General features: G+C 48.3%; 1 protein-coding gene across 1 annotated transcript in view; it reads left to right on the top strand.

Moving 5' to 3' along the window:
- TRAM2 (translocation associated membrane protein 2) overlaps positions 1-13,303 on the top strand; it is a 76,338-nt gene that overhangs the window by 45,361 nt on the left and 17,674 nt on the right. The window contains exons 3-4 of the mRNA XM_070586225.1: positions 11,631-11,740; positions 12,220-12,336. Coding sequence (XP_070442326.1) covers positions 11,631-11,740; positions 12,220-12,336 — 227 coding nt within the window. The remainder of the gene's footprint in view (positions 1-11,630; positions 11,741-12,219; positions 12,337-13,303) is intronic.

Here is a 13,303-nt window from a genome sequence, read left to right as displayed (position 1 = left end):
TACATCTGCTCAGTCATTTGCATCTTCTCTTCTCTGCCAGTTTTGGTTTGTCTATAACTGTTTGGTCTGAGGTGGGGGCGAGTATCAATGGGTGGATTTAGTTTCAGGCTGGGGCCGCCACTCCCTCAGGAGTCATGGACATGTTTGTACGGCGATGTGGGTGGGAGTCGAGGAGCTTTGATGTTCCCAAATCTGCCTGCTATTGCCCACCTAGCACAAGAAGGCTGAGGTGTGCACCTCTTTGAGAGGAGGGTTTGTTTGGGGTCATCGAAGGTGACAAGGACCCATCCCCTGGCTCTGTTGGTCTTCCTGGTTTTATGGCCACCAGCTGCTGGAGATGAAAGCCGCAGGGGCCTCCCACGCCATAGCTTGGCCATTGTTCTCACGCCCCGGAGGATGAGACACACCGTCTCATAAAAGCAACCTCAGACAGATGGTTTTAAAGCCTCATTGGGCCGAAGGCCTTTGTCCAGGACTCAGAGTGTGTTTTTGTTCCTGTGCTGGCCGTTGGGAGTGCAAGGTCTTGTCTCATGCTTGTGTCGTGACCTTGAAAGATTGACACCGCCTAGCAAACCAAGCGCCTGTCTGTGAGATGAGCCTGTGCGCGACAAGAGTGAAGAGACTGGTGGGCAGCAGCCGTTCTGAAGATGGAAGCCTTACTTCATGACAGACGAAAGCTACCAGCCAGAGCTGTGGCCGCTCCAGCTGGAGACCTGAGACTCACGTAGCCTGGCCTAATCCTTTACACCAGGGGAACCAAGGCGCAGAGAGTTGATTGGCATTCCCAAGGATACACCAGTGAGGGCAGCGGAGGGGCTGGTCTGCTCACACCTCATGCGGCACCAGGCCCCAGAGAAGCTGCGAGAAGGTTGGGTTTGCAAATGGGGTGGGGGGCAGAGGGGGCGCCCAACCAGGGAGGCAGAGACCTGGCCCTGTCCTGGTCCCTTGGGCCAAATAACCACCAAGAAATCCTTTGGCCCTAAGGTACTGTCTGTATGAATGAGAGAAAATAAACCAGAGTCCTCAGTTTCCCTGGCTTTATTGGTCGGCCGTCTGGAAAAGAGTGGGCGTCTGTGACCCAGGACTTAGAGCCAGCGCTGCACTTGATTTTTTTTTCCCCCCCAGTAAACAGAAATTTTACTACTTATTGCTTCATATTAAACTTACTGTCTTAGTCCGTTTGGTCTGGGTGGCTTATAAACAACAGAAATTTATTTCTCACAGTTCTGGCAGTGGGAAGTCAGAGATCAGGCTGCAGCATGGCAAGCGAGGGCCCTCTTCCCGGTCACAGACTTTTTGAGGCATCCTCACATGGCGGGAGCTCCCTGGGGTCTCTGACAAGGCACTAATCCCATTCATGAGGGCCGTACCCTCATGACCTAAGCCCTTCCAAAGGCCCCACTTTCTAACACCGTTACATTGGGGGTTAGGATTACAACACGTGAGTTTTGGGCTGGGGTCGCCGCTCCCTCAGGAGTCATGGACATGTTTGTACGGCGATGTGGGTGGGAGTCCATTCACACAACCATTCAGACCGTTCCGTTATTATTTAAGTGTAACAGTTGTGCGAAAAAGTGGACAAACCATAACAGGTGAGCTCCATGAATTTTCACAAAATGAACACATCCATGTAACAGTGTCCCCTTCCAGCCTAGATGTGACGCGGTCCAATTCCCTGTTACAGCCCAGAGAATTATCCCATTCGGTGTGGCTTCCAGAGATGGAAGTCAGTTGACCCACTGAGCCGCTGTGGCGATTGTTAACCAGCCTGAAGCCCAGGGTGGGCGGAACAGCGGCTGGAACCCAGCCAATGGCAGCTTTGAGATGCTGCCTCCGCTGCCTTTTCCTGGGTCCTGGTTCCCTCGTGGTCCTCCTTCCCTTCCCTCCTACAGGCCCTCTGACCTGGGCCCCACCCCACTTTGTACTTCTTCACGTTCCCATTTCTCCTGATTGATCTTTTCTTCTCCTATCTAGCTAGGATAATTTTTTTCTTACTCAATTGTTCTAACTGAAATAATTTTTGCCCTTAATTTAACAATGGGCTTGTTAATATTGTTATTTTTATCCAAATTTTTAAAAAAAAGACTGATTTTAGATTTTTTTGGGTGTGTGATCTTGAGGCAATATTTTTCCCTTATGCTCTCAATGAATTAAAAAGGAAAGTTCACCCCTGCGCCCCATCAGCCTTCTTTGCATGCTGCATGTTGTCTGCCCAGGCCCGGGTCAGGTGGGTGTGGAAGCCTCCGTTGTAGACTGCAGTGGTCCTGAGGGTGCCTGGCACCCAGGAGTTATTAATGCTTCTTTCTTGAAGGCCAGAGGGAGGACTGCAGCCTTATTAAAAGGAATGGTACGTCAAGAAAACTGTTCGGGAGCTAGGCACTTTTATTTCCAAATTCTCTTTAATGCTTTTCTCCTATTTGCTACATCTCTCATTTTTGCATAAAATTATCCTTTCCTTGTCTTCCTACCTGTCTATAAAACTGGAGAAAATATATTCCAAATCATGCAATAAAGTGTTAAGATGGTAACTTCGAAGATTCCCCAGCTAGATCTTTACTGCTTGGGCAGCCTGGGAGGGAGGGAGAGGGAGTGTGTGCGTGTGTGTGTGTGTGTGGAGAGAGAGAGAGTCAGCTCGGGCTGCCGTGATAACATAAGGGAGGGAGGGAGAGAGAGAGAGAGAGAGAGTGTGTGTGTGTGTGTGTGTGTGTTAGTTAGTCAGCTTGGGCTGCCGTGATAACATACCCTGGACTGGATGCTGGGCAAAATAAATAACAGACATTTGTTGTCTCGCAATTTCTGGAGGCTGGAAGTCCCAGATCAAGGCATTGGTAGGGTGCGAGGGAAGGACTTGTTCCAGGCCTCTCTCCTTGGCTTGTCGATGGCCGTCTTCTCCTGTGTCTTGTCACATCGTCTTCCCTCTCAGTGTGTCTGTCTCTGTGTTCACATTTCCCTTTACAGGGACACCAGTCATTATTGGATTTGGGCCCACCCTAATGACCTCATTTTCACTTGATGACCTCTATAAAGACTATGTCCAAATAAGGTCATATTCTGGTGGTTAGAACTCCAATGTATCTTTTTTTTGTTGGGGGCCGGGGAGCCACAATTGGAACCATCACAGTGTGTGTGCACATGAGGACCACAGCAGTGCTTGGAGTTCACACGACACTGGCCACATCTTCCAGGTGGGGAGGCCAGGGAGGGGGTGGCTTGGCAGCCTGGGGAGTTGGGGCAGGGGTGGAGGTCACAATGCTGCCCTTTGAGGCTGTGTGCCCCATGCCTGTCCTCAGCCCCTCTCTTTTGCCTGGTAACTCAGGGAGCGGGCAGGCCTTCAGGGCTCAACCAATGCACTCTCTGTGATTTGAAGGAAGGCAGGAAGCAGAGAGGCCTGGTGGGGAGACCATGGGCCTTGGCTTCTGGCATCGGCCGTATGGTTAGGGTCCTGGCCCACCCCTAACTAGTTGTAGGTCCTGGAGGCTCAGTTGCTCCTGGCATCTGACTGCCATGTCTGTAAAACAGTATTCCTCTGAGGGGTACAGGATGTCACTTATGAGACATGCTCACTACAGTGCCTGGCACAGAGCAAGTGCCCTGTAAATGGCTTATAGTTGCCGTTTGTATCATTTGTCCTAAATGAGCACCCTAATGGGAATATTTGCATGTGTGTGCTGTACACTGACTGTTCTGTTCCTTTAGTTTCTGATTCCGCCTGTTGGAAGCAGTCAGGATGATCTCATCTATTTGTGTAGCACTTTACAGTTTATAGATCTCATCTATTTGTGTAGCACTTTATAGTTTATAAGTCAGCTATCGATTTCATCCTTACAGCTTTGTGAGAAAAGGTAGATGTTATTGTTCCCATTGTCCGGAAGGGGTAACTGAGGCAGAGAGACCCTGGATCACATGATAGGCACGTGGCAGCTCCAGAAATGAGCTGCTCATGTTTTTTTTTTTTTGCCTAGGAAAATATAGAGCAATGAAGTAGGGAAGACGTCACTTTTAAAATTTTCACAAAGCAGGAAGAATTTAAAGTTATTTATTTAAAAAATTATTTTTTAATAGAAAATACATGAGTCTAAATATAAATCTGTACAAAAAGTCAGAGTGAAAGTCTTGTTTGCAGCCTGCTCTCCCTGCCTTTGACGCCCCGTCCCCATGTGGGTCTTCACCCTTGTCCCGTGTCCCCTTCCAGAATTTCTCATCTCACCTTCCAGTGTTTCTTTATGCACATACAAATGCATATTGTTCTTTTCTCCTCTTTTTCACATAATGGCCAGGATACCGTACGTTCTGTTCTGTATCTTTTTTCCCCTAGCAAGCTTCGTCATTTTCTTCAGAAATTTTATTGAGGTATAACACGTGCCATAAAGTGCACCCATTCGGAAGAGCACAGCGGGATGAAGTGTCACACGTGTGCACGCCCACGTGACCATCCCCTAGCTCGAGATGCGTACTCCCCCTTCCTCGTGCCCCTTCTCGCCAACACCTCCTCCCGACTCGGCCACTATTCTGCTGAGTCTCCTGACAAGCTTTACCTGCGCTTGGTCTTTATTTCTCTCTGAGTTTTTAAAAAAGCTTCATTGTTAACACCGATGCTTCTTAAATGTTAGCCTGCGTCAGAATCACACGGGGATGTTGTTAAACACGAATTCCTGAGCCATGCTCTGGGTTTCTGACTCAATGGGCCCCAGGTAGATACGCAGCAATATGCTTTTCTCAGCACGTTCGCAGGTGATGCTGCCGCTGTTGGCCCGCAGCCACACTCTGAGAGCCCCAGTGTGTTATAACTATGGTTTGTTTAACCGGTCCCCTATAGATGAAAACAACGTGAGTTGTTTCCATTAGTTTATTGTTAAAAACAGTGCTGTAGAACATAGCCTTGTACACGTGCCACATTTTGAACATGGCAGGTATTGGCTATAAGATTCTCAGAAGTGGACTTGCCGCATCAAAGGGCTGATGCATTTGTCGTCTTGATAGAAATTGCCAAATTGCCCTTCCAAAGAGGTGGTACACTTTGCATTGCCACCAGCAGTGTGTGAAGGAGAGCCTTTCGTCACCATCTGAGCAAGAGCGTATCGTCAAGCTTTGGATTTCTGCCCATCTGATAGGTATGAAATGGTATCTCATTCTAGTTTTAATTTGCATTTCTCTTCTGTGTAAGGTTCAGCATCTTTTTAAATGTGTAAGGGACACCTGTGTTTCTTTTTTCTGTGAATTGTGTGTTCATATCCTTTGCCCGTTCTTCTGTTGGATTTCTTATCTTTTTATCCTCAAGTTCTAGGAGCTCTTTACATATTAGCAAGATTAGCTCTTTGTTTATGATCTGAATTGTAAATATTTTCCTCAGGTAATCACTTGGCTCTTGATTTTACTTATGATGGTTTTTTCCCATCTAAGTTCTGGATTTTTATATATTGTAAAAGATTTGAAATAATGTGAACACTGAGTTGGCCATAAGCACAGAAACCAGTAGAAACTAAATTTTACAAATCCAGATCTTCAGGACTTAAGAAGGAAACTGGGAGAGAAAGCCGCATCCTGGCTGTGCAGTGATGCTCTTAAATAGCCAGTTTTTCAGACAAAGGCAGAAGCCTCCTGGGCAGATGCCCGCACGCTAAGGAAATCTGAAAGCAGATGGGACGATGGCAACACGTGGCCACCATCCAGCTCCGGCCATGGGGTGGAGGTCAGAGACTTCCCGGTAGTGTCCAGACAAGGTCGGAACATGCAAGGGCAGGCAGGCGAAGCTGCTTACAAGTGACACCCAAGGAAACAGGAAAATATCTATTAGTCATAGGAAGCAAAACAGGAGGTCAATAAGAATGTTACTCCCGAAAAGGGACATCTGCTCACAGGGGTTGTCAAAACCGCCAAGGCTCTTATTGATTATTTTGGCTTTCTTTTCAAACTGTGATCAGACCTAAGCAGATGACACTTTTGATAGGACGTGGGATAACTCATCTGCAGTGGGAAGACCATTGTTGAAGATGGTTTCTTGCAAAGCTAGGTTAACTCCCATAGTAGGGCATGTTGCCATATTCCATGGGGGTGTGTAGGAAGAAGACTCAGAATTTTGGTGTTGGAAAGGTGTCAGGAGTCATCTAGGCTGGAGATTGCAAATTGGTGGCCTGTGGTCAGAGTTGGCTTGCACATGTGTTTTCTTAGGCCTGTTTGGTGTTGGCCCATAAAGTGTTTTTAAAATTTTTTGAATTAGTCACCAACATTTTTAAATCAGATGATTTCACGTAAAGATCTCTCTCTTTGCTTTTGAAATACTGGAAATCTGTCTGCATGGGGCCGCACCCCACCGTGGCCACAGTAGCTGAGAAGCACCTTCCCCACTCCCTCCTTCAGCCCCTTGGGACATGCGCTCTCCAGTTTGCCACAGTCACCACTCATCTCTAGTGTGTCCCTGACATTGAGATTACCTGTCAGTCATCATTTATCCCAGTTTTAACTGTTGTTTTTCTTTTAGTAAGGTTAAAAACATAAAAGTGGGAAGGTTAAAAGTGGAAAGTGGTTAAAGGGAAACTTTTAAGAAAGTTATTTCTTAAACTTGTTCCTCTCTCAAAGTAGAAATGTGAAAGACAAAGAGGGCAATATGTTGAAGGAAAAAACGGTGGAAAGTGTTTGGTGGCAGTGAAGACCATCAGCTGTTTCATGCAGTGGCCCCCTGCACAGAAAGGACTTGCCTTAAGACACCTGGACCACTTTTCTCCTTTGTGTTGCCCACCTGGTCTCTGCAGGCGTTTTGCTGAGTCACCTCCCGGGTCTAACAGCTCAGAGACATGCTGAGACTTACTCTTCTAAACAATCGTAACAGGTTAGCGCCACACCATGGCCGTTCCTGTTGAGAGCTCACGCGAGACGGGCGGTGCTGAAAGAGGGCAGCTCCAACTTGGGTGGTGAGAGGATCTTTATAGGAATTAGTGGGCAACCCAAAATTTAAAAGTAACAAAACTCAAAAACATCAATTTGTTGATAGCCTCCTAGAGGAACACACGGCTCCAGCCTCCAGAGCTCAGTGGGAAGCAGAAGGGACCAAACCAGTTTACTTTCCTGCCCAGATAAAAGCAGGAGGGTGATAGATGAGGGGAAGCGATGGAGGGAATTGGACCAGTCGGAGCACCGCTCTTGAGTATTTGCAGTGATTGTGCTTGTTATTGCAGGAGAGAGAGATCAGAGGAGCGGCTTCTTGTCAGGAAAGGTGCGGCCTGGGGAGGGTCTGAGGGTCTTGTGGGCCCTGAGGTGGCTTTTGGTGGCTGCACTAGGGCCTGGACCCTGGGAGACCTGAGAGATGGCCCATGTCCCTTAACTCTGTGCACCTGTTTCTTTATCCACTTCCCTTGCCTGTCTCATGAGATGCTTACGAGAATCACAGGATAACACGTTTTGAAACTGTGGAGCGCTACAGAGTACAGATGAGACTCCAGAAGGAACTTGAGAATCATTCCCCACAGCCAGTCCATCAGCTGGTTCTGTTGATTCCATCACCCACATCTCTCCGAATTTGTCGTCTGTCCATCGCTCTGCCATCCTAGTGCCGGGCACCTCCTGACTGCTCTCCCGGCGTCCTTGCCCCTCTGCCCATTCTCCATCCACCAGGAAGAGTGACCTTTATAAATGTGTGTAACTAAAATCCTCCACTGCCTTTCTCATCTATGTCTTGCCATGATATGACCCTTTGTTATACAACCCTCCCACCTCTGCCGCCTGCCCCGCCCCTGCTCTCCAGCTCCACTCCATCCCTCAGTCCCCCTGGATCTTCCCCGTGGGGCCTCTGCCCAGACCGCTCGGCCCTCACCAGCTCTCTCCTCCTGCACAGCTCGGCTTCAGGGTCCCCTCCTCAACCACCCTCCATGAAGCCTCTGCTCCTTGTTATTTCTCCCTCAGCCTTCGGTCCATGTCAGAACACTTATCACACCTGGCTGGTGTGGGTGTTTTTTTTAATTGTGGTAAAATATACATACTGTAAAATTTCCCATCTGAACCATTTCTAGGTGTGCAGTTCAGCAGTGTTAAGTATATTCACTTTGTTGTGCGGCCAATCTCCAGAACTCTTTTCATCTTGCAAAACTAAAACTCTGTACTCATTAAATAACAGTTCCCCATTCATCTTCCCCTTGTCCCTGGCCACCACCATTCTACTTTTTGTTTCTGTGAATTTAACTACTCTAGAAACCTCATATGATGGAATCATACAGTGTTTGTCTTTTTGTGACTGGCTTATTTCACTTAGCATAATCTCCTCTAGGTTCACATATGTTGTAGTATGTGACAGAATTTCCTTTCTTTGTTTTTATTTGAGGAAGATTAGCCCTGAGCTGACATCCGCCTCCAATCCTCCTCTTTTTGCTGAGGAAGACTGGCCCAGAGCTAACATCTGTGCCCATCTTCCTCTACTTTCTATGTGGGATGCCTGCCACAGCATGGCTTGCCAAGCGGGGTGTAGGTCCACGCCTGGGACCCAAACTGGAAAACCCCAGGTCACTGAAGCAGAGCATGCAAACTGAACCGCTACACCACTGGGTCGGCCCCTGGATTTCCTTTCTTTTTAAGGCTGAATAATATTCTGTTGTATATGTATACCACATTTTGTTTTTCCATTCATCTGTTGACAGACACTTGGGCTGTTTCCACCTTTGGCTGTTGTGAATAATGCTGCAGTGACCATGGGTATACAAATATTTCTTTGAGATCCCCTTCCAATTCTTTAGAAGTGGAATTGCTAGATCATCTGGTAGTTCTATTTTAATTTTTTGAGAAACCACTGTACTGTTTTCCATAGTGACTGAACCATTTTACATTCCCATCAGCAATGCACAAAGGTTCCAGTTTATCCACATCCTTGCCAACACTTATTTTCTTCTTCCTTTTTTTTTTTTAACCGTAGCCATCCTAATGGCTTTGAGTTGGTATTTCATTGTGGTTTTAATTTGCATTTCCCTACTGATAGTGATGCTGAGTATCTTTTCATGTATCTATTCACCATTTGTATGTCTTCTTTGGAGAAATGTCTATTCAAGTCCTTTGTCCATTTTTTAATCTGGTTGTTGGTGTTTTGTTGTCACATTGTGGTTCTTTGGCCTCTGGTTTTTACGTCTACTAGAATTTGGTGTGTACCCTAAGCTCCAGGAGGGCGGGGCCATGCGCACCTTGTTCCCTGCTATCATGGAGCCTGCACATGGTTATTGGTTGATGAACAGACATGCATGTAGCTCTCAACAGCAAAGGAATAAAAGAATGTATTAATTCATGCATTCATGCTTGTTTCGAGAAGGATTTAAGGCTCTGGTCACATCTCTTAGGAAGTACAGCATTTGGGGTAAGAATGGCAGGTGACCCTGAATAGGCTGTAAATGGACAAACCAGTCTTGACAGGTGTGATTTCACTGCTTTTGGACTGTGCCTGTTTGGTTGACTGTAAATCCCATTTCGTCTAATAATGCTGGTCCTGATGATGAAACTCTGCATGTGTTCAGTTATTTTATAGTTTCAAAATACGCAGCCATCTAATTAGTCTCCTTTGATCCTCCCTCATGAAGAAGGCAGGGAAAGCGTAAGCCGGCTTCACAGATGGAAGAGCAGAAAGGAGAGGTGGAGTCACCTGCGTCCCTTCTCTCCCACCTCCAGTGTCTCCTCTGGTCCTTGTGCCTGACTCCCCCTCCCAGACCTCCACCCCCTTGGTGGGTGAGCCCCTGCTCTTCCCAGTTCTCTGTCACTGACAGCCCCTCCCTCCCTTCTTCTCTCTTCTCCCGCTTCATTCAGGCCCTCGGGGTTCCTTACTAGGATCATGGTGGCAGCCCCCTACCTGCTGTGGACCTCTAGGCACGATGCTGTTCACTGCTGCCAGAGTAAACTTTCCCAAACTCCAATTTCCTCATTTTCCTGTGGAATTTGAATTCTTTGATGTTTCCACATTGCCTTCAGGGTAAAGTCCACACCATTCATGTGGCACCCAGGCCCTTCACAGCTCCCTCAGCACCTGCCGTGACTGACCCCCCGCCCTCCCGCCATGCCAGCCCTTCAGCCTCTTTCCCTGCAATCTTTGCAGATGCTGCTGCCTCTGCCTACAATACACCCCCCACAACCTGACTCCCCCAACTTATTCCCGAGTTTTGATGTCATCCTGTCCACCCTGACCTGCTGCCCCACCACCTCCACCCCAGCCGGAGTCGGGCCCCCGCCTGCCCCAGCTCGCTGTGTCTCTGTGTTTACCTCTTGGTACCACCTGCGCGTCTGTAGGTAATTGTACATTTCCTTGTCAGTCTCCTCGCTGGCTGTGCGCTCTGAACCTGGGCGGTGTCTTTTTATCTTTCTATTTCAACAGTTGGCCCAGTGCCTCTCACAGAGTAGGTCTTTGCGGGAAGGAGGAGGGAGAGGAAAAGGGAAAGTTTGTCTGATTTCAAAGTTCATGTGCTTGCTGTCCCTGCCCCCCCCACCCCCCCGCCCCCCCTCCCCCCCACCCCTGCCATTGCATCCTCCCACGCCAGGGGGAGGGAGGTTATAGGTTGACTCCCAGAGTGAACCAGTCAGCTCTTCGTTCCCTGGCCACCCTGAAACTCACTGACCCTGGCCTACCTTCTGGTAAATGCATCCCAGCAAAGAGCGGTGACTCATGTGTGACTCAGCGAGGATGCAGCACAGCTGGAAAAGCGGCCCGTGTGTCCACTTGGGGGAGGGGTAGGAGGGATTAGGGAGCAGCCAAGAGCCAGGCCCTGTTCACGAGGTCTTGCAACCCCGCACCTGCTAACTGGAACGAAGGTATAAATCCTCCCGTGTCCACAGAGCAAGAGGCTGCAGGAACGGAGCCTTAGGAGACAGAGAGCTGGGATTCTAGCCAATCTATTACTGTTAGATAGTATTTTAATAAACTTCCACTTCTGCCGGGGTTACCATGGTTATAGGCACTGTGTTGAGCATCTTGCATATGAATTATCTCATTTAATCCTCACAATAGCCCAACATCAACAACAAAAATAATAGCAAATTCATGGATAGTGGTTACTACATGCCAGATACCGTTCTGAGCACTTTGCATTTATTGAGCCATCTAATTCCCCCAATAACCATATGATACAGGAACTATTATCCTTATTTTGCAGATGAGGAAACTGAGGCATAAAAAGGTCACCCATAGAGGTGCCCCAAAGTCCCATGGGAAGTAAATGGCAGCTGTGATGCACATGCAGGCTTCTGCATCTCCACTCTTAACCTCCATGCTGTGCATCCTCCGTGAAGTATGACTACAGTCCCATTTTACAGGAGAGGAAATTGAGGCTCAGAGAGGTTGGTCACTTATCCATAGTCACACAGCCAGGGAGTAAGGGAGAGTGGTTGTCTCCAACCTCTGGCTCCTCAACACTGTGCCCTCCTGCCCGGCTCAGGAGATGTAGTCGTCACGATACATGGTGGGCTTGGTTCTCCTTAGCCCGCCCCCACTGGTGCTGCCCAAGGGCTGAGTCCACAGGTTGGGTAGGATTCTGGGGAAGAAACTCTCCTAAGTCTAGGGTTACAGCAAAGGGAAGCGTTCGATGGCACGTTCTGCTGCAGGTCTCTTCTCAGTTTTGGGTCCCAGAGCACTTCCTCCCCGAGGGATGCTGACGGCGCTCTTATTACCTCCACAGACAGCGAGACCGTGCACTACCACTACGGGCCGAAGGACCTGGTCACAATCTTGTTCTACATCTTCATCACCATCATCTTGCACGCTGTGGTTCAAGAGTACATTTTAGACGTAAGTGACGCGTCTGGATTCTGAGACAGAGATGGGGGAGATGCCTTGGAGGAAACTGCAGCTCCGAACCCATTCGTCTCCTAAATTTGCATGCCCTGGTTGGTCCTGTTGCCCGATGTGCCTCCCCACACTTTGGTCTCTGTCCTTCTCACAGCCTTCTTAGGCAGGGCGTGGGGTAGCAGTGTTTATTATTACATGGGGAGACAGCTGCCTGGACTATGACAAGACAGTGTCCTTGTGGGTCTGTCAGACATAGATGATGGGGGGGTTCTTCACATCTAAGCTAAAGACGTTCATTTTGCTCTGTCTCAAAATGCTTGCTTTAAACTAAGTACTGTATGCACACAGAAAGCTTACACTAAATAACTTACATCATGGCCGGCTTCAAACTTCAGCCCTTTCGTGGGGAGAAAACAGGAGTTTATGCCTGTTCTCAATATACTTTTATATTAATACACAGGATTCTCTTTATTCTTTAGAAAATCAGCAAACGGCTTCATCTCTCCAAGGTCAAACACAGCAAGTTCAACGAGTCCGGACAGCTGGTCGTCTTTCATCTCAGCTCGGTGATATGGTGCTTCTATGTAGTGGTGACGGTGAGTGGTCCTCTGGCCTGCTGGAGGGTGGGGCCTGGGCCCCAGGCCGTGTGTCTCTTCTTGGATTTGCTAAGGAAATGTCTGTGAAGGGCGTAGCGGGGAAGAAAAAGAGTAAGGGGCAGTATGTTAACTTGGGGCAGTGTCTTAGAACGGGAGCTATTTTCGCATCCTCATGGTATTTGCCATGAGAGAGAGGCCGAGCTGTATAGATGCCATGGTGTAGCTGCAGGGTCACCCTGTCCAAAAATAAACACTTGTTATGGTTATTATGTGATGCTACAATCATGATACCATATATCTGCATAGCACTGCATCATTTTACAGGACCTTCCTACAAATGCTATCCCATGAGAGAAATTTTATGTTCATTCCGGTACCCGTGTTAGGGATTGAAGAAATGCAGGCTCCAATTTCACAGTGTGCTCATGGTCACCTGGTTCTGAAGTGACAAGGACAGGACTTGGACTTAAGGGTCTGGTTCCAAGTTCAGCACTTTCTGTTTTACCACTTTGGCCTCCTGCAGGCAAAGCCAGCACCCCCTTGTCTGCACATCTAATCCTGTGGGAGCCAATGCCATTCCCACAGAGGCCTAGAGGACCAGACAACTTGTCTACTCCCCTTTCGACACAATAGGGCTCTTACTTGGAGCAACCTTGGATACAGCAGAATTCCTTTGTATGAAGGGATGTGGACAGTCCTTTGGGGTTTGCTGTAGCCAGACCTGGCCTGTGATGCTAGGAAGTTCTTAACTAGTGCGCATGCGCTCGCACACACCCTTGGAGTCCCACCTGTCTGTAACCTGGTCTCTTTCTCAGGAGCTGGAATTGTCCTGTGGCTGGAGAAGTCCAGGCCCAGGGCTTAGAAAGTTCCGCAACCCTGTGTCACCTTTTAGAAGTGTCCTTCCCTGCCTCGCCGGTCGCCTCGCCCCCTTCCTCTTCCTTCAGCGGCAGTGAGGAGCTTTCCCATC

This window comes from Equus przewalskii, chromosome 19 (assembly GCF_037783145.1).
Source record: "Equus przewalskii isolate Varuska chromosome 19, EquPr2, whole genome shotgun sequence".
In the NCBI taxonomy this organism is placed as follows: Eukaryota; Metazoa; Chordata; class Mammalia; order Perissodactyla; family Equidae; genus Equus; species Equus przewalskii.
This window is presented reverse-complemented; position numbering and strand designations above follow the sequence as displayed.